The sequence below is a fragment of the Kogia breviceps genome, chromosome 5, assembly GCF_026419965.1.
Source record: "Kogia breviceps isolate mKogBre1 chromosome 5, mKogBre1 haplotype 1, whole genome shotgun sequence".
Lineage (NCBI taxonomy): Eukaryota > Metazoa > Chordata > Mammalia > Artiodactyla > Physeteridae > Kogia > Kogia breviceps.
In genome coordinates this window covers 91,743,202-91,765,878 of record NC_081314.1, presented here as the reverse complement: position 1 = coordinate 91,765,878, position 22,677 = coordinate 91,743,202, and the positions used below count along the sequence as shown (strand labels likewise).

Sequence of the window (22,677 nt, the reverse complement as noted above, 5' to 3'; positions counted from 1 at the left end):
ATTATCATTCCCTGCCATACTTCTGTGAGAAGGGAGTTGTGGTAAATGGATTAGTAATGTTGATAGAGTTTCTAATGTTTAGCCTTCCTTGATCTGTAACTTCTATTTTTTTTTTTTTTTTTTTTTTTTTTGTGGTATGCGGGCCTCACTGTTGTGGCCTCTCCCGTTGTGGAGCACAGGCTCCGGACGCTCAGGCTCAGCGGCCATGGCTCACGGGCCCAGCGGCTCCGCGGCATGTGGGATCTTCCCGGACCAGGGCACGAACCCGTGTCCCCTGCATCAGCAGGCGGATTCTCAACCACTGCGCCACCAGGGAAGCCCTGTAACTTCTATTTTTATTTCCTTTTTGCTTGAAGAGTTACCAAGAAAAGTTTTTTTAAATTTCAGGCAGTTAGAACATTTATTTTTAAAGACCCTCCTTTTGTAGTTAGCATTTAATTGCATTGCAGTTGAACAATGTTTGAAATTTTATTGTAATGTTCTTCTAGTCTAGTTTATTTCTGTTAATGTCTATAGGTATATGTAAAGGATAAGCATTCTGTTTTGGAAGATAAAACTCTTTATATATCTTGTGAGCCAAGCATTTGAGTTTTTATTTAAATCTTTTTATAGCCATAGCCATTTTTTTGTCCAGTTGGTTATGAAATTATCTAGGAAAGGCATGTTAAACTATCTCATTGTAATTATGATCTTGTCAAATTTCTCATCTTTTATAATTGTCTTTATATATCTTGGTACATTGTTTCCCATTGTAAACATATTAATAATTTTAATCTCCTTTGATACATTATTTTCAAAAATATTCCTCCTAGATCAGTTGAATGGTTTTTTTTTTTTCTTTTTTGGCCTAAATATTTCCCACATCTTTATTTTCAATTTTTCTACATCATTTAATTTTAGGCATAGCCCTCTTACTTACAAATATAAAAGATGAGGTACAGAATTGAAATGCTGAGACTTATATGATTCACATCATCTCCAAAAACAGTAGACATCCACAATTGTACCAGTTTTGAAGTTAGAATTCCAAACAAGAGACTTGCTATACAATATGACCAAATTTTATCCATGATACTATAGGCTGCAAGAAAGGCAGTAAACAGAAAATAATTAATAGAACTTACTTGCTCTTAATTTTAAGTGATAATCTGGGTCAACTTTTCCTTTTGTCATTATCTTTAAAAATAGCTCATAGTGTTTGGGGTAGATGTAGGGTATTTTCTTATTCCTAAATTGAAAGAGTTTCTTTTCAAATGTTAAAAGTTGGACGCAAATTTGTAAAATTTGATCAGTTTAGTTTAAGAGATTTTTTCAGTCCCCATTAGGGAATATATATTTATTCAGTGCCAAAATTTTAATACATTTTGTAAAAACAGTAATGAACAAGAAGTAGAAAGTCTCTAAACCCGTGGAACTTATTTTCCAGGTCTAACATAATACACACAAAGAAATACAAAAAAAGGAATGCATCTGAGTCCCAGCTGAGTGAATTTCCTGTATTGTCTTGGCCTGCCAAACCGATCCAATTCGTTCCTTATTGTTGGGCGTTTCATTGTTTCCAGTTTTTTCCCTGAGAAGCAATGTTGCAGTGTATATTTCTCTACATAATTATTTTGTAATTCTCTGATTACTTAGGCACCAGAAGTGGAATTACTACACTGAAGGATAGTTGATCCTTTATCAATATTATATCTTGCCAAATTCCTTTCTACAGTTGTTATGATGCCCTTCCCAGGAAAACAGGAAACCTAAGCCCTTGATAGCCTTGATTGCTGGAATCAGGCATTTTCAAGGGGTGAGGAAGTCCTTCCCACATTTACAGGGTGAGGAACAGAGGAGCAAAGTTTGAATTACAGATGAGAGTGGGTCTTGGGGTCAGGAGAGCCTGAAGGGTCAACTTCAGCAGAATATGTGAAGAGCAAGAACAAAATGGAAACAAAGAATGGCCAACAGAAAACAGCAACAGTAGCCACATCAAAAAACAAGGCTAAATTTGGGGAAGTAAATCCTAGAACTATGCTCTGAGATAGTAAAATGAAGGAGAAAGAATCCATTTATGAATCCTTAATCATGTCCACTGGTGGAGAGGGCACTGTTCAGAGTACTGAAACTATTTAGATTCCTTCTCTACCTAGTCTCATTCCTATGGCTGAAAGGGAGCCATAGTTTCTAGATATGCCAAGCAGAAAGATTTAACATCCATAGGGATAGTGTGAACTTGGGAGGAGAATTTCATGAATGACCCTCTAAGTCACATCCATTCTAGGTATGGAGTTGACCATGATGATAATTTTGGGAATCCAGCACCTCCTGTAAATGAAACATAGGCTGGAGGATGACTCTGGTTTCAGAAGGATGCAGGGAACTGGAGTTAAAAGACCCAGTTTAAAAGTTGCTTTCCCCTTTAAGAAAAAAAAATAGCTCTTAATGAGTACAATATGTGCTGAATGGATTTATTAGGTCAGGAAAAGCCTCAAAGCAAATCCATTATTTCTTACAATGTTCTTAAACTTCTAATATACAAATAGGAAAAGGTAAGAACCTCTGAGTGCAATAACTTCTTGGTTTTCCCTATTATGAAATATGTGTTTACTTCAAAGATAGAGCAATACTGTTTAAATAATTACATGTTATAAAATAATGATTACTACGAAAATTACTGTTTCACAGCTGTGTTAACTGATATAAATGAAATACCAGTAAAACTTATCAAGAACCTTTCTTAAGGGGAATTCTCCTACTAAAAATTCAGAGTAAGTCCTGATGTCAAAGAAAATAAGTTTACTCTTCTCTTCTTCCTACAGCAGACATTTGTAATAAAATGTTGTTACTATTATCATTTTAACAATGATTACTTAAAAGGTTTTACTCCTCTGAAATCTAATCAAAAACAAAATTCTATTCCATTGATTATAGTCAAAATTTTGAGGCTAGCTCCACAAAAGCAAGGAGTATTATGTTCATGGATGAATCACCAGGGCCTAGAATAGGAGCTATCACATAGTACATATCAACAGGTAACTGTTGGATTAATGAATGAATTAACTTCTACATCAGTACTTTTCTTTTTTCCTATTTTTTTGCTTCTCAGTGAATATCAAGAAAGTTCTTTTGATTAGATTGTAGATGTTGCCTCTGATAAAGTTCCCTGAAATTATGTGATCAGTATTTACTATCTTAAATGGGACCTGGTAGAATACTAGATCAGGTGTAGGGGCTGGGCTTGGATCCTTCTGACTAGCATGTATGACTACATTTTACATTTTTCAGTTTCCCCCAAGTGTGGCTCTTGATTTTTTAAGATGCTTCTGAATATAAACTTTTCTTTTTTGTTCACCTTATTCATCCTCAGGAAGGCCTTATCTGCAGCAAATTTTATGGTAAAAACTCACTAAGTACTGTATGGTGTCACCTCGTTTTGTACTCTGGATTTTGGAAAAGGTTGTATGTAGATAGTTCGTTTGGTTTTCTTATACACCACAGATGGCTTATATGAAGCATTTAAAGAGGATGTACCTTCCTGTGCTAAACTGGGGTTCCAGTTGATGTTCCAAGCTGCCATGGCCTGGGTAAAATAATTGGATACAGAACAATGCTGAAAGCAAGTGCTACTTATGCCCAAGTAGGGTAATTGTCCACCACCCGAACCAGCTCCCTACAGGAAGACATGAGAGGTGTGATTCTTTTTGGAAAAGAATAGTCAGTAATCACAACAGTATGGTATACCAGTACCACACTGTTTTGATTACTGTAGCTTTGTAGTATAGTCTGAGGTCAGGGAGCCTGATTACTCCAGTTCTGTTTTTCTTTCTCAAGTTTGCTTTTGAGGTCTTTTGTGTTTCCATACAAATTAAAAAAATTTTTATTCTAGTTCTGTGAAAAATGCCATTGGTAATTTGATAGGAATTGCCTTGACTCTGTAGATTGCCTTGGGTAGTATAGTCATTTTGACAATATTGATTCTTTCAATCCAAGAACATGTATATCTTTTCATCTGTTTGTGTCATCTTTGATTTCTTTCATCAGCGGCTTACAGTTTTCAAAGCACAGGTATTTTGTCACCTTAGGTAGGTTTATTCCTAGGTATTTTATCTTTTTTGATGTGGTGGTAAATGGGATTGTTTCCTTAATTTCCCTTTTTGATCTTTTGCTGTTAGTGTATAGAAATTCAACAGATTTCTGTGTATTCATTTTGTATCCTGAAACTTTACCAAATTCATTGATGAGCTCTAGTAGTTTTATGGTAGTGTCTTTAGGATTTCCTGTGTATAGTATCATGTCGTCTGCGAACAGTGACAGTTTTACTTCTTCTTTTCCAATTTGGATCCCTTTTATTTCTTTTTTTCCCCCCCTGATTTCTGTGGCTAGGGCTTCCAAAACCGTGATGAATAAAAGTGGGGAGAGCAGACATCCTTGTCTTGTTCTGATCACAGAGGAAATGCTTTCAGTTTTTCACTATTGAATGTGATGTTAGCTGTGTGTTTGTCATATATGGCCTTTATTATGTTGAGGTAGTTTCCCTCTACACTCACTTTCTGGAAAGATTTTATCATAAATAGATGTTGAATTTTATCAAAAGCTTTTTCTACATCTATTGAGATGATCATATGGTTCTTATTCTTCAATTTGTTAATGTGGTGTATCACAAGGATTGATTTGCAGATACTGAAAAATCCTTGCATCCCTGGAATAAATCCCACTTGATCATAGTGTATGATACTTTTAATGTATTGCTGGATTTGTATTGCTAGTGTTTTGTGGAGGATTTTTGCATCTACATTCATCAGTGATATTGGCCTGTAATTTTCTTTTTCTTTTTTTTTTGGTATCTTTGTCTGGTTTTGGTATGAGAGTGATGGTGACCTCATAGAATGAGTTTGGAAGTGTTCTTTCCTCTGCAATTTTTTGAATAGTTTCAGAAGAATAGGTATTAATTCTTCTCTAAATGTTTGGTAGAATTCACCTGTGAAGCCATCTGGTCCTGGTCTTTTGTTTGTTGGGAGTTTTTGAAATCACAGATTCAATTTCAGTGCTTGTAATTAGTCTGTTCATATTTTCTATTTCTTCCTGGTTTGGTCTTGGGAAATTGTACCTTTCTAAAAAAAATGTCCATTTCTTCTAGGTTTTCCATTTTAGTGGCATATAGTTGCCTATAGTAGTCTCCTATGGTCCTTTGTATTTCTGTGGTGTTGGTTGTAACTTCTACTTTTTCATTTCTAATTTTATTGAGACTACACACTGAGAACCACTGAAAGCATGGGGAAGGGACATATAAGATGCTCATGGGAGTGCTGGTAACTGTATTTCTGGTCCTCAGTGATAATTACTCATCTGTATACTTTATAAATACTTTATAATCACTCATAGTGTGCATATATCATTTATTTCATACACACACATGCACACATACACATGTGATAAAGGAAATAAAATACTTATTGTCAGGGCTATCTGAATGTGGTAAATGAGCTTCCAGGTATATTACAGTCTCTTTGCTTACAAGCATTGTGCTCAGGCCCTGTAGATGGCTGTATAACTCACATTTCCTCCCTGAGCTGACAGCTCTCTGTATTGTCTGCAGGGAGATAGTCCCAGGGCGAAGGGAAGGGAAGCCACCTCCTCTCGCCACTGGTGGATGCCCTACCTGTCTTATCTTTTGAGTTCATCTTCAACGCATAAAAAACAACATCTCTCATTCTTGTTATCAAGTGTTCTGGTTCAGCCTAGGCCTGTGGAATGTTGCTTCTATATGCACCCTCTTGAAAAGCCCCAACTCAGCCTCATAACAAAACTACAACAGATATTAAATAAGGGATGTGTGGTAGTGCTTTGTAAAGAGTAAATCATTATACTAATACGATTAACTTTGTATAAGCATAACTTATGGTAAGGTGTAACAAAATCCATGTCAACTTTCAGAAAATACAGGATTCTAATATTAAGAAATTAAGAAAAAAATAAGTCCTTACCTAAGGAATAGTTTATCTGTTTCTGAAAGCCAAAGTTAATATCCATAATACTAGTAAACACTATTAAAGACACTATAGAGGTCATCAGACTTTCTCCATTAATTAAATTGACGAGGCCTCTAGAAAGACCTGCAGAAGGAAAAATATTTTTAAGGTGGTAAAAACTTCATCAATGTTGAAGAATAAAATTTTATCAGCAATTAGAAGGATATTCTTAGCTATGTATTTATATCACATACTTTTCCTACATACTTAAATATACTTTAGTCATGTTTGTAAAATCCCTTCAAGGAAATTTCATTATGTATCAACTACAAGTTAAGTCTAGATCACCATGATTTGTTACCAAATTAATTGTGGTTGATTATAGTTTATGTAAGTAAGATAATCAATTAGAGCTCTCATTCCTTGTTTCAAAGCACAGATGAAAACATAAAATTTATTACTTTTAATTCTGAGACTTGGCTTATATAAATACATATATCATGCATTTAAGACAAGAAAAAAATGATGGTGGAGGAATAAAGTATATTTATAAACTAAGGCTTTATACCACGGTACCTAACCAAAGTAATAAGGCAATTGTCCTGATAATCACACTATAATTAGAAATTGTCTGACTTTCCCATACATCACTTTCAATGGTTTTAGAAATCGTGCTCCATTAATGGAGAGCACCCTGATATAATCTACTTCCATCCTAATCTTCCTCTATTTATGATGATATTCTAAATTTAGATATCCATCAATTATCATTTTTTCTTTGCTATTCAATGTGCCTGTAGGGGCAAAACTATAACTTTGAGCATCTTTAATGATTTTCAAAATGTCCATAGAAAGGAAATATTATTAAGGAAATGGTAAAAGCCCTCCTTGTGAACCAACCACTCTATAGTTGTGATCACAATCTAATACAGTACGTATGCTGTTGGAAGAGAAGAAAAGCCAAGACAGTCTGTTCCTGTGGAAGTTCAATTGCCTTGATGGTCCAATTCTTCACCCCTCCCTGCATCCAGACCCTCTGCTGTAAGATGTTGCAGTTTCTCTCACCAAAGAGATCTGGTTTTTTAAATTAAAAAAAATTATTATTATTATTATTTTAATGAGACAATGAAAGCAGAGGTTTGAGGAAGATTTCTGCTTCCTCTCTCTTGGATCCCTGCCACCACCATGGCAGCATTCCCTGGCTACCCTTCTGGAGGAATGTGAGAAATAATGGAAGAAAGGTGGATCATCCTAGTTGAGGCCATCCTAGATCACTTAGTCCCCAGATGACCCTCCAGCTGACTGGAGATTCATTAGTGAGCCTACCACGATCAGTGGAGCCCAGCCCATGCCATCAGAACTGCCAGACTCATGGGAAATAAAATATAAATGTAGTTTTAAGCCACTATGTTTTGGTGGGTTTTTTTAGTCAAAAACAAAGACAAAGACAAACCCTAACTGACACTGTTGTATAACTATTCCATTTTAGAAAATGGGGCTATAAAAAAATGTCAGTATTTGGAAATAAATAACAGACAAGGAACGTAAGAGAAGTCAGTGGACCCTAAAAAGCCCAAGACAATGTGAATGTATTCATGTACTCCAAACATTGGCCTGGGCAGGTTTTATTTTTGAAAATAAAGTAAAAAATATATAAAAGTCTTGCTTTGAAAACTCAGACAAAAATGTTGCCAAGGGCTTCCCTGGTGGCACAGTGGTTGAGAGTCTGCCTGCCGATGCAGGGAACATGGGTTCGTGCCCCGGTCCAGGAAGATCCCACATGCCGTGGAGCGGCTAGGCCCGTGAGCCATGGCCACTGAGTCTGTGCATCTGGAGGCTGTGCTCTGCAACGGGAGAGGCCACAGCAGAGAGGCCCGTGTACCGCCCCCCCCAAAAAAAAAATAGCTGAGGGAATACAAATTAGGTAATTCTTTTTTGAATGAGGCTCTTGGATTTTTTTCTGGGTTACATTGACTCGGTATTTTATACTTTTAAATATAGATTTCTTTCTCCTAAAATAGTACACACTGTATCATTAATGATTTTATTGTTTTTGACTTTTTAGGCTTTTGGTCTTAATGGTGACAAACACTCCAAAGACTTTTTTTTCTTTTCTTTTTTTTTTTACAAATAGCATTATATTAACGACAGTGTTTTCAACAGAAAAGAGGTTTTGGGCAATAGAAATGTCACCGCAATGTACATGCAATATTGCGATTCCCCCAGAAGTACTCTGTTGGCTCAGGGTAGAAGCATGCATAAAGTCAAGGTTTACAAATAATCCCCTGCCATATTCCACAACTGAATGTAAGACTTAAAATACTAAGTAAGCCCATCATTGGCATTTCCTTCTGTTCTAAGCATCACCACCTGAATCTCTATGCTCAAACCCCAATGTCCCAGAACCCCACTTCACATAGTGAAAAGCTATAGTGAACAAAATATCTTAAAACTAGACAGTTTAAGCATGGAATATATTTTAAATATAGGAAAAGAGAAAAATATACTTACCCAGGTCTTTTATAGCAGATGAAGTCAGCATAGGATCTGAACTAACAAGGATAGCTGAAAATAATAACCATGTGGTGGTTTTCAAAACTAATTTATTCACAGATGCCAAATACCAAAGAATTAAGGTATAATTAATCAAAAAGCCAGGAATTGTAATTAAAAGTATCTGCAAAGAAATTTTACAGATAGAAAAATCAGATGGCATTTGTATTCCATTTTTAAATGCAGATAATCAGGATACTGGAGAGGTAGAATCACATTCAACCCATTAAAGGGAAATTTTAAATTATCTTATTTAACAACTATGTGATTACAACTCTGGAAATAAGGAACAAATATTGCAATGAGATTCTTAGGACCTAAGAAATACCAGTTACAGGAAATACCATATTATAGTTAAAAAGGAACTTTTATACAATCTACTACATATAAAATAGATAAACAACAAGGTCCTACTATAAAGCACAGGGAACTATATTCAATATACTGTAATAAACCATAATGGAAAAAAATGAACTTTTAATTTTCTTGATAAATCCACTGAATATAGATGTATATGTGTGAAGGTATATACATACATACCATATATATATACATGCATATATATATATATACACACATTTAAAAATGCATAAAAACTTTGACATAGCCTATTAACATAGAAAAAAGAACACAAATTTAGAAAGAAGTTACAAAAGAGGGGAAAAAAGAGAAAACAAAATAATAGAAGGAATGTATAGAAAGGGCAGAGGACCAGAAAAAGATGGGAAGGGACATCTGTTATTCTAGGACTGGATCCTGGCCTTCTGCCTTCCCACCATTGCCTTCTACTTTCTCTTATTCTACCTGTGGTGGTTATCTAGCAAGATTTTATTCCCAAATGCACTTGGGAAAATGTGGTGATTGTGCCTTAAAGTACCTATGAGAATTCACAACTACACCCTCATGTTCACTGTAGCATTATTTACAATAGCCAAAACATGGAAGCAAGCTAAATGTCCATCTATGGATGAATGGATAAGGAAAATGTGGTATCTATATAGAATATTATTCAGCCATAAGACAAAGAAAGAAACCTTGCCATTTGCCACAATATGGGTGGATATTGAGGGCATATACTAAGTGAAATAAGTCATACAGAGAAAGACAAATAACATATGATCTCACTTACTTATATGTGGAATCTAAAAAAACAAAAAACTAAATTCATAGATATGGAGAAGAGAGGTGGGCAGTGGGGTGGGGTGGGGGTTGGAGGTGTGAAATGGGTAAAAGGGGTCAAAAGATACCAATTTCCAGTTATAAAACAAATAAAGCATAGGGATGCAATATACAGTATGGTGACTAGTTAACAACAATAATGTATTTCATATTCAAAATTTGCTAAGAGGGTAGGTCTTAAAAGTTCTTATCACAAGAAAAATGATTTGTAACTATGTGTGGTGATGGATGTTAACTAGACTTATTTTGGTGATCATTCTGAAATATATACAAATATCAAATCATTATGTTGCACACCTGAGACTAATATAATGTTATATGTCAATTATATTTCAAATTAAAAATAAAATAAAATAAAAATGGATAACTAAGAATTTCATAATGATGTTGAAAAATGCTCTTACTGCCAATATAAAATTAAAAACAGCAATATCATACATCCTTAATTATATCCTTAGAATTTCAATGAGTAAAATTAAAGACATGCGTCATTTTGGGTCTTTCCACAGAGATTACTAATATATCTTCCAAAAAGTTTTACCAACAAACACAGCCACCAGCAGTGTACTAATCATTCCCATTTAAAACAATTCTCCAGAGAAGTAAAATCAAATAAAATCCCCAGGTTCCTGTCTCAGCTTTGCTACATCAAGAAAAATGAAAAAGCACAAGTTCTTACCCCCTTATTTATTACACATTTATTCACTACCTACTATGCAATGAGGCATTGCAATAGGCACTGGAGAAAGACATACCTAATGCAGTTAATGAAAAAGAGAATTCAGAAGAGCTAAAATATTAAAAGCTATCTTCCTTCTGATTATTTTAGTCTTTTGTTTGTACAGGGACATCCTTGCAGAGTTAGGGTCCAGCTGGGAAATAACTGGACTCTGACTCAGGAGGCCTGGGTGCTAGTCCTGAGTGATTTTGGTTAAGTCACTTAATCAGACATTTCTAACCCAATCTTAGAATTGACAGAACAATGACAGAGTGCTTATATGGCATTACTGAGATCTGACACTATTGAGAGGGAGTCTTTGCTAGATAAAGCTTGATAACAGCATCAGAATGGTGAAAGAAAATCAAGGTCCCCTAGGTAATTTACCTCTAGGGTGGCTGAATTCTCAATTTAAGGTTTTGGTGGTCAAGGGAGTTGTATTACTAACTCCTGTTCAAAGGAACAAATTAAAATGAGGCTTTGAGACAAGAGGACTGAGGGTCAGGATATCCAAATCTTTGTTCTTCCACCAAATAGCTGTTGATACCTCAATAAATCACATGGTATATCGTTTGCAAAAATGGCTGCAGTAATTTTGCTCCCTGAATCTACACCATTGGGTAGCTATCTTCCATACTGACTGAACAAGAGCAAACATGGTGTAACTAGAGACTTAAAAAGTGGGGAGAGGTAAGTGTGGAGGGGCAATATAGGGGTAGAGGATTAAAAGATACAAACTATTATGCATAAAATAAGGTACAATGATATATCATACAACACAGGGAATATAGCCAATATTTTATAATAACTATAAATGGAGTATAACTTTAAAAAGTTGTGAATCACTATATTGTACGCAGTGGCAAAGATGGGGGGGTGTTGCGTAGAAAGACCTCGAGCTCACCTCCTCCCACTGGCACATCAAAATTACAAATATTTACAGAGTAGCTTTTGTTGAGAAAGACCAGAAGACTAGCAGAAAAGGTCTTCTACAACTAACTATATAAAGAACTAACCATGACAACCCAAGTGCCCATCAACAGATAAATGGATAAAGAAGATGTGTAAACGAAATCGAGTTATTTGTAGTGAGGTGGATGGACCTAGAGTCTGTCATACAGAGTGAAGTGAGTCAAAAGGAGAAAAACAAATACTGTATGCTAACACATATGTATGGAATCTAAGAAAAAATAAAATGTCATGAGTAGCCTAGGGGTAGGACGGGAATAAAACACAGACCTACTAGAGCATGGCCTTGAGGATATGGGGAGGGGGAAGGGTAAGCTGTGACAAAGTAAGAGAGTGGCATGGACATATGTACACTACCACATGTAGGGTGGATAGCTAGTGGGAAGCAGCCGCATGGCACAGGGAGATCAGCTAGGTAGTTTGTGACCACCTAAAGGGGTGGGATAGGGAGGGTGGGAGGGAGGGAGATGCAAGAGGGAAGAGATATGGGGACATATGTGTATGTATAACTGATTCACTTTGTTGTAAAGCAGAAACTAACACACCATTGTAAAGCAATTATACTCCAATAAAGATGCTAAAAAAAAAAGATGTGGTATATGTATTCCATAGACTATTACTCAGCCATAAAAAGAATGGAAAGCACCTATGCTCACCACTATACAACCAATGCAAAAAAGAATGAAATTCTGCCATTTGTAGCAATGTGGATGGCCTTAGAAAATATTATGCTTAGTGAAATAAGCCAAACAAAGTCCAATATTATATGATATCATTTATATATGGAATTTAAAAAATTAATACAAATGAATGTATATGCAAAACAGAAACAGACTCATAGACATAGAAAACAAATTAGTGGTTACCAAAGGGAGAAGGGACAAATCAAGTGTATGGGATTAACAGACACAAACTAGCATGTATAAAATAGATAAGCAACAAGGATACATTGTATAGTACAGGGAATTATAGTCATTATCTTATAATAACTTATAATGGAATATGTTCTCCAAAAATACTGAATCACACTACATTGTAGACCTGAAACTAATATAATATTTTAAATCAACTATACTTCAAAAAAACCCCCCAAAAAACAAACCATGAGATGTGTAGAAGGGCCAGAGACACCGTATAGTCAAGATCCATACCCACAGTGAGTGAGTCACAACTAGGAGGATAATTACAATTGCAGAGGCTCTACCTAAGGAGCAAGGGGTCCAGGCCCTGCATCAGGCTCCCCAGCCTGTGGGTACTGCACCATGAAGATGATTCGTCTAGAACATTTGGCTTTGAAGCCCAGCAGGGCTTGCTTTTGGGAGCCAGATGGCTGTGGGAAATAGATACTGCCCTCTTACAGGACACACACAAAATCTCAGATGCTCTGGGACCCAGGGCAGAAGCAGTGATTTGAAAGGAGTCTGGGTCAGACCCTCCTGCTGATCTCGGAGTGCCTCTCAGAGAGGAAGGATGCAACTGGAGCTCACCTTGGAGACATAGACACTGGTGGCAGCCATTTGGGGGACCTTGTTCTACCACATGAGCACTGGTGCTAGCAAGTGCCTTTTTGGAGTCCTCCCTCTAGCTTATTAGTGCCAGGACCTGGCCCTGCCCACCAGCCCATTGGTAAAAGTACTGGGATGCCTCAGGCCAAGCAGCTACCTGAGTGAGAATACAGCCCCACCCACCAGCAGGCCAATTGCCTTAACACTGTCTGAGTGTACAACTATCCTGGGACACAGCCCTGTCCACCAAAAGGCCTAGGATCCAACCGCCCACACCAATGCACTGGCACTAGTCCTGGGATCCCCTGCATATCCACAGTCATCTGGAGGGAACTGGCTCTGCCCACCATCAAGCTGGCACTAGCCCCTGGACAAGCCTTACCCACCAACGGGCTGGCAGTAGCCCCAGGACCACCCAGGCCCCAGCTCTGCCCACTATCAGGCCAACATACCAATTCCAGGACCCTCAGGGCCCTGCAGCCAGAGAATCTAGGCCATAGCTCCACTCACCAGTGGGCTGGCACTAGCCCCAGGACTCATCCTCATCCACCAGTGGGTGGACATGAGCCCAGGGACCACCAGAGCACCAAAGCCATCCAGATCAGCAGGACAGCACTTGCTCCAGGACACCCTGGACCATGGCCCTGCCCATCAGCAGGCCAACACCAGCCCTGGGACCCAACCACCAAGTCTGTCAGCAAGCTGACACCAGCTCTGAGACATCTTTGACCCCTCAGTTCCCCACCCCAGGGTTCAGCCCTACTCACCAACAGGCCAATATGAACTTTGGGGTACTCCAGACCCTGTAATCAGCTGTGTCAGGAACTGGTTCACCCACCAGCAGCAGACACTAGACCCAGGATACCAGGTCCCACAACCACCCACTCCAGAACCCAGCTCTGCCCAGCAGTGGGCTAACCCTAGCCCCAGGACCACCCAGGGCTCTGCAGGCAGCTGCCTTGTGGCCTGGCTCTGCCCACCAGCAGCTGGCAGCATCCACACAAGGCAGGACCTGGCAACCAACTGGACTGGGGTTCAGCCACATCTACCAGAATGCATATAGTAGTCATCCTCCTTCAACAGAAGGACCCACAAAGCCCACATAGGAAGAACTCCTAGAGGATACAGCTCTGGTGATGAGAGGAGAGTATGTTGCTGGGTCACAGAGGACTTCTAAAAAAGACCACTTCTCCAAGGTTGGAAAATGTAACTAATTTACCAGATACATATAAATAAAACAGCAAATTAGGCAGAATGAAGCAGCAGAGGAATATGTTCCAAATGAAGGAAGAAGATAAAACCCCAGAAGAACTAAGTGAAGTGGAGATAAGCAATCTACCTGATAAAGAGTTCAAGGTAATGATCATAAAGTTAAAGCAAGAATATTAAAAGCAGCAAGGGAAAAGCAACAAGTTACATACAAGGGAATTCCCAAAAGACGGTCAGCAGACTTTTCAGCAGAAACTCTGCAGGCCAGAAAGGAGTGGCATAGTATATTTAAAGTGATAAGAGGGAAAAACCTAGAAACAAGACTACTCTACCCAGCAAGGCTTTAATTAAGATTTGATGGAGAGATGAAAAGTTTTATAGAAAAGCAAAAGCTAAAAGAGTCCGGCACCACCAAACCAGCTTTACAAGAAATGTTAAATGTACCTCTCTAAGTGAAAAGGAAACGGCTACAACTAGAAATATGAAAATTATGAAAGGAAAAATCTCATTGGTAAAGGCAAATATACAGTAAAGGTAGTAGATCAACCACTTAAAAGCTAGTAGGAAGGTAAAAAGACCAAAGTAGTAAAATCATCTATATCAACAATAAGTAGTAAAGGGATACATAAAGCAAAAATATGTAAAATATGATGTCAAAAACAGTAAATGTGAGGGGGGGAATAAAAATGCAGGGTTGTTAAAATGCATGTGAGCTTAAGAGGTCAGCAACATGCATCAATGGAACAGAATGGAAAGCCCAGAAATGAACCCACACTTATATAGGCAATTAATCTATGACAAAGGAGGAAGAAATATACAATGGGGGAAAGGCAGCCTCTTCAATAAATGGTGTTGAGAAAACTGAATAGCTACATGCAAAATAATTAAACTGTACTACTCTCTCACTTCCTTCATGAAAATAAATTCAAAATGGATTAAAGACTTAAATGTAAGACCTGAAAAACTTCTAGAAGAAAACATAGGTAGTAAGATCTTTGTTATCAGTCTTAGTAACGTGTTTTTTGTCTATGTCTCTTCAGGCAAGGGAAACAAAAGCAAAAAATAAATAAATGGGACTACTTGAAACTAGAAAGCTTTTGCATAATGAAGGAAACTCTCAACAAAACAAAAAGATCACCTACTGAATGGGAGAAGATATTTGCAAACAATATATCGAATAAGGGGTTAAGATCCAAAATGTATAAAGAACTCATACTACTTAACATCAAAAACAAAGAAACAACCCCATTAAGTAATGGGCAGAGGATCTGTATAGATATTTTTCCAAAGAAGACAGACAAATGGCCAATAGGCATATGAATATGTGCTCAACATCACTAATCATCAAGGAAATGAAAATCCCTGATTTTGACAATGAGATATCACCTCATGTCTGTCAGAATGGCTATTATCAAAAAGACAAGTAAGTTTTAGAGAGGATGTACAGAAAAGGGAAATCTCACGCACCATTCATGGGAATGTAAATTGGTGCAGCCACAATGGAAAACGGTATGGAAATTCCTCAAAAAATTAAAAATAGAACTACCATATCATCCAGCAATTCCACTTTTGGGTATTTATACAAAACAAATGAAAATGCTCATTCAAAAAGATATGTGCACTCTATGTTCATTGCAGCATTATTTACAATAGCCAAGGTATAGAAGCAACCTAAATGTTCATCGAAAGATGGATAAAGAAGATGTGGTTTATATATGTGTGTGTGTATATATATATATATATATATATATATATATATATATATATATATATATATATACAAACAACACACAGACACACAATGGAATATTACTCAACCACTAAAGAATGAAATCTTGCCATTTGTGGCAACATAGATGGACCTAGAGGGTATTATGCTAACTGAACAAATGTAACAAAATGGAAACAGATTTATAGATATAGAGAACAAACAGGTAGCCACCTGGAGAGGGGGTTGGGAGAAGGAAAGAAATAGGTGAGGGAGATTAAGATGTACAAACTTCCAGTTGCAAAATAAATGATTCACAGGTATGAAATGTACAGTGTGAGTAATATAGGCAATAGCTATTTAATATCTTTGTATGGTGACATATTGTAACTAGAAATCATGATGATCATTTTGAAAAGTATATAAATATCAAATCACTGTGTTGTATAACAGGAACTAACACAGTGGTGTAGGTCAATTATACTTCAAAAATAAACAAACAAGCAACCAAACTCATAGAAAAGGAGATCAGATTTGTGGTTACCAGAGGCAGGGTGGGGGGCGGTGTGAGAGGGAGAATTGGATGAAGGCAGCCCAGAGGTACAAACTTTCAATTATAAAATAAATAAGTAGTAGGGATGTGATGTACAACAATATGATGAATATAATGAACACTGCTGTATGTTACACACAAAAGTTGTTAAGAGAGTAAATCCTAAGGGTTCTCATTACAAAGAAAAATTTTTTTTTCTATTTCTTTAATTTTGTATCTGTATGAGATGATGGATGTGCACTAAATTTATTATGATAATCGTTTCATGATGTATACAAGTCAAATCATGCTGTACCCCTTAAACTTATATGGTGCTCTGTAATGATTATATCTCAATAAAACTGGAAGAAGAAAAATGATTTTGTAAAAATTGAATGTCCATATAAAAAAAAATAGAACACCCATCTCACATCATGTAAAAAAATTAACTCAAATTGGATCTTAGACCTAAATGTGAAATCTAAAACTATTAAACTTCTAGAAGAAAACATAGCAAAAGAGCTTAGTGACCTTAGATTAGGCAAATAAGTTTTAATAGGACATAAAAACACAAATTCTAAAAGAAAAATTGATGAATTGAACTTCATCAAAATTAAAAACTTTTGGAAAAAAGAAAACTACAGTGGTATCAAAGTGGAGACTTATTTCTGATTGTGAATCTAAGTCATACATGGAAGACAATGAAACTGTTATGTAAATCTTGAAGAACCTGCTAAAAAATATGTAATGGATTTTTTAATCAATTTAATTGAATATAATTTATCTTGCTTAGGAATGACTTTTGAAAATAATGACTGTAATAGTCACTATGCAAATTTTTTCACCTGGCATCTATATGAGACTTTACTAATAATAAAGCTACAGAAATGATTTCCTACTTTTCTCTTTGAATTAATATTCAAAAGAAATATACTATATGGAAATGACAAGTAATGAGAAAGTTAGTCTTTGCACTTGTACCCCATGACCTTGCAAATGACTATCTGTACCAAAAATTACATAATATTTGGACAGAATTTCTAAGGTAAATCAAATGAAATTGAATCATTAAAAAAGAGAAAGTTGGATCAGTACTTACCTCTCTGAGGCATTGATGAGGGATTGACTTCAAAGAAGTCTGAAGGAATTTTCTAGGATAATGGAAATTTCTATATCTTGATAGGTTGATATTTATCAAAACTCATGAAACTGTACTCTCAAGATGTATGCATACTACTGCATATAAATTATACCTAAATATAGTTGATTTTTTTTAATGTAAAAAAATCTGAACATAGATAACATGTAGTAGTTCATGAGTGAATATTATTGAAAATAACACTTCTTACCTGCCAAAATAACTTGTGGAGCAGGTAAACATCCATGTCAAATGCAACATTAAAGATAATTATTGGTGTAAATAAATCAAAAAATAAATGTGGATCCATCCACTGTATGGCATCTGCATATTTTTGGACCTAATAATATAAAAATGTTATTTTCTCATCTTTTGTTCTATTAGCATGGAATACATGCCAGGCACTCCTATGCCTAGCACAAGATAAAAAGATAAATCACAACATAGTAAGTGCTAAAGTCTTAACTCTTGGATTTTCATAATTTTGCATCAGATCGTTACCAACTACAGCAAAATGTTAATGAACATCTCTATGCCTATTTTTTTTTTTAAGAATAGATATAGGAAACAGTTTGACAAAAGTACTAAAGGGTATGTAGGAGATTTTCAGGCATACAAGAGAAAGAAAGAGATTTCAGGTAGATGGATCATCATGCACAAAATCCACGAAGGAGTAAACAATCATATAAATTTCCAGAAACTACATAATTAGCCATGGATTATACAGAAGATGTGTATGGAAGAATAGCAGGGATAGAGACTAGGAAGGTAATGCAGATTATGAAATAACCAATTAATGGAGTTTATCATAAAATATTTAGTTGATAGTTTTAAATCCTATATGGGTATCTGAAACCAAGCAGGACCCTATGGGGCCTTCCCCAGAGACATGTCTCCCTTATATCCTCTGCTTTAGGTCCTCTCTGAAGTACCTAGATAATAGTATCTGATGCACATTTCCTGAGTTGTTTTACAGATGCAAAATCCCCCACCAAATGAAAGAAATTAACACATCCCTTCAGGAGTCTGGCTGGAACCAGGAAATAGTTGCAACAATTTTTGATCTTTTTACTTTACCTCACCATCAACCAATCAGAGAATTGTGCACGAGCTCATCACATACCCTGGGACTCCCTTCCTTTGCCTTGCTTTTAAAAATGCTTTGCTGAAACCCATCGGGGAGTTCAGGCTTTTTGAGCATTAGCTGTCCCATACTCCTTGTATGGCACCTTACAATAAACGCTGCACTTTCCTTCACCACAACCCACTGTCAGTAGATTGGCTTTACTGCCCATGGGCAAGCAGACAAGTTTGGTTCCTTAACATATCCATTCAACATTCACTCATTAAGGAAACACTGAGTATCTACTGTGTTAGGAGCTCTCCTTGCATTTGGGAGATGATTCTTCATGGGTCTCTTGTGTTTCTCTGTATGCTATGGATGGAGGCACTGACTGCTTTTCTTCCAGGAATATTTTCTTTCAGGAATATTTGTATGGCTAACAGCTTTGGAAGATAAAGCAAGTGTCTCCCTCCAGAGAAAAAGGCAGGTTTACTATACTGTCCAGTGTTATAAAGATATTATCTCTTTCTGGGGCAAGAGGGCAGATGAGCTCACTGCCCATCATAAAATATTCAAGTTCTCTAAGCTCAGATTTCTTCTCCTATAATGCAACCCATTGTGTATGCAGGTTTCACCTTGCCCTCTACTTCTCCCTGTGGGGCTCATGGAACAGGGATGAGAAAATGCTGATACTCTGGCTTCTGCTATTGCTATGAGTAATAAAGTCCTTTGTGTCTAGCCCAGGAGTCCTGTGTCTTTTGCCAGGACCGTGAAACTGTGGCAAGCAAAATTATTAGATTGAAAGTTGAGTAAAATCTTATAACATTCACAGTTCTCAACATATGGTCCCTTCCTTTAAATAGTTGTTGACAAATAGTAAAGTTTATAGAAGTACTTAAAATTGCATTTATGTCAAAAATCAGATGATTATAAAACATGTTCATGACAAATGAAAGAGTAATCTGCTTCTGGTTCTGTCATGGATACATGGTTTCCATTAGGGTTTTTAATATCACTGGTTAAATGTGTTTGGGAAAGTCAATCATTTTCACACACGTTCGTATTTATATACTAACTAGGGCAGGTATTGGCAAACTATGGGCCCTGGGAACAAATCTGGCTCAATAGCTGTTTTTGTAAATAAAGTATTATTGGAATACAGCCATACCAACTTACTTATATATTGTCTATGGCTGCTTTTTTTTTTTGCGGTACGCGGGCCTCTCACTGTTGCGGCCTCTCCCGTTGCGGAGCACAGGCTCGGGACGTGCAGGCCCAGCGGCCATGGCTCACGGGCCCAGCTGCTCCGCGGCATGTGGGATCCTCCCGGACCGGGTCACGAACCCGTGTCCTCTGCATCAGCAGGCGGACTCTCAACCACTGCGCCACCAGGGAAGTCCCTCTGTGGCTGATTTTAAACTACAATGGCAGAGTTGAGTAGTTGTGACAGAGATCATATGGCCTTCATAGTCTAAAATTCGCACTATATGGCCTTTTACAGAAAACACTTCGCCGCCAACCCCTGGGCTAGATAACTATTTAATGTGTCAATAATGCATTCTATGTTCCTTGTAGTAAGCATATTGTCTCTCCTTTGCCTGACTCCAGCTGTTCCCAGCTATTTAGTAGTACTGTATATGTCTTGACTATATAGTTTGTCTTGTTCCTCACTTCCAACTCCATGTAAGAGGTTCAGTGTATGTTTCTTGAAATATTCTAAGCAGGTGCACTTAGAGAGTAGCCTCTATTCTAATGGGAACCCTATGAAACATTCCCAAGGCAATTGATTGGTTCAATGTCAAAATTCTCTTGCTACTAGAGTCCTGTATCAGTAGCTCAAAGTCTCTCTGGGCTTCTATCTTGTTTACCAATTTCTTGTCTAAGGTTTTGAATTATGATTAAATACTCAGCTACTCACATTCTTAGCAGCTGTATGTGTACTCATTCTGAATTGCCTACGTAGTTTCAGACCTAGGCTCTGTTTTGACTATGTTACCTGGATTTCAGCTCTTTCATGCCTGGTTCCTTCTTCTACACAGCTGATATGATGTTATCCACATCATAAGCATCTATCAACTGGCAGAGCAGTGAAGAAATATATTTACAAATTTTCTTAAGCCATCTTTGTATTTATATGAATCTTAGATATAGTCAGATATATAAAATACTCATATTTACTATACACACCTGGTCAGATGTAAAACTTAACATTTCAAAACTGCATCCAAATAAAAATAATATCACAGGGAGAGGAATTGGAAAGTCTTTCAAGTGTAGTTTCAAAAATGCTGCAAAAAAATATGTCTATTGAAAGGCAGTGAAATACCACATTTATAGAACTTTAATTTGACATGACTTCTTAATACTGAGGACAATGAAATACTGCACCACCCCTTACTTGCTATATTCCTGTAACTGAAACCCTCCCTCACACTTAAGCATATAGAATCAGTATAATTGGTCATTCACTAAATTCATGCTTTACTTCTTTTACGAAGACTATCATTTTCTTAGAATCTTTACTAAATATTGCTAGTAATCATTGGTTCTTGTGTTCCTACTAAAATATTTATAGCAGTTAATGTACATGCTATAAATCAGATATTCATTTCTTTAGTAATCCTGCAATGAGGGATTAATAAATTACTAAACTTAAATGAAATATCCTGGCTGATTCCCAAGATAACAATGAGGAATTAGTATAATAATTTAATAATGAGAAAAACTAGCTACCTATTACTAATTACCTACTACCCATTAGAAAGCCTATAATGAATATTTAACTTTGTTCATAATTTTTTTCAAAGTGCAATAAGCAATATCACAGCATTTCATTCAGTTTAATGTTTCTAATTCTTTGTAATACAATTCCTAATCAAGTCAAAAGCACATGCAAAAAATGTGCTTTCTTTTGATTTCTACAGCGTTCTTTTCCCCTCATAAAAGCTGGGCATAATTTACCATTTGGACGAAACCTAAGGGAACACCTACCAAGGGGTTAAAAAGTAACTGAATCATTCAGAAGACCTATCACTTTGAAAATTCTTTTTCAAAGTGAAAAAATCTGTGGGACAGCTAATTTTAAAATATGAATGAAACTCTAGTTTATGATGATGCAGGTAACAATAAAATCCCTAACCTTTGATTTTCTGCTTATCTGGTTCAATTCTCCACATCACTTAAATATAACCAAGACCTAGCAAGTAAGAAGGTATGAATACTCTGAACTCAACAGAGGTGAAGAATGTGGATCAGTTCTACTTGGTCTCTCCTCAGGGGCAGATTACTGTTGAATTCATTTGATTGAAAATCTTGGTATAGAGGTATGAATTTAGAAAAAAAATCTAATTTCCTATTATTGCTACTTTTCTTAATTCTCTATGATGACATTTAAAAAATACAGCCACAAAACACAGCCACAAAACACACTTAAATACAAAGAATTACACCTACCTCCAATTGTACAGATCAAAGACAATATTAGAATGATTTCAGGGAGTTCCTGAGAAGTTTTCATGAATGTACTCCTAAAAAAATCCAGCCATATGTTGGTAAATCCTTTGTTAAGAAAAGTGAAATTAGAAACAGGGCCATTCATCCTGTGGTTTCTCATAGGCTGTCTGAATCCAACTCTTAGGACTCTCTGCAAAACTCACCTAGGACCAAAAGAACATAAAATTTTCCTTCTTGGTGGCCTTCTACAGCTTTTCTTAAAAAATAAATAAAAAGTCTATATTTCTCTTTAGTTATTTCTAGTGATTTATAGGGTGTGCCAAAATTAGGGATGCCTCCCTCTTCTATGATGTTTTCAACTTAAATGATAGAAGAATTACAACCCCAAGTGATAGAGATGAGCCAGTGTCATCCTGTGTTCTTATGATGCCAAGCACTACTCAGCTATTTTCGCCCTGTATCTATCCAGCTGAAAAGAGGATTTTTCATCTAACCAGTCACCAGGACCACAAGCTGGTGCAGGTTACTTAGCTCTGAGGATGGACAACTGAGGGGTTTGCTCTCAGAGTATCTGAGCCTCTGGAAGCATGTTCTGGCAGCTATTCCAAAGTAGGAAGTGGTGGTGGTGAGAATATTCTGATCTCTTTTGCTGTTCTATCCAGACAGAAATTAATAGACCATGATGATGTTTAATAA

At 36.6% G+C, this 22,677-nt stretch overlaps 1 protein-coding gene across 1 annotated transcript in view; it reads right to left on the bottom strand.

The window, feature by feature from the left end:
* Positions 1-22,126, bottom strand: part of SLC9C1 (solute carrier family 9 member C1) — a 98,058-nt gene extending 75,932 nt beyond the window's left edge. The window contains exons 1-6 of the mRNA XM_059063940.1: positions 21,982-22,126; positions 20,716-20,816; positions 17,677-17,805; positions 8,466-8,631; positions 5,970-6,098; positions 920-1,081 (exon numbers count right to left, since the gene is read on the bottom strand). Of these exons, the coding sequence (XP_058919923.1) occupies positions 920-1,081; positions 5,970-6,098; positions 8,466-8,631; positions 17,677-17,805; positions 20,716-20,816; positions 21,982-22,126 (832 nt within the window). The remainder of the gene's footprint in view (positions 1-919; positions 1,082-5,969; positions 6,099-8,465; positions 8,632-17,676; positions 17,806-20,715; positions 20,817-21,981) is intronic.
* Between the last annotated feature and the right edge of the window lie 551 nt (positions 22,127-22,677).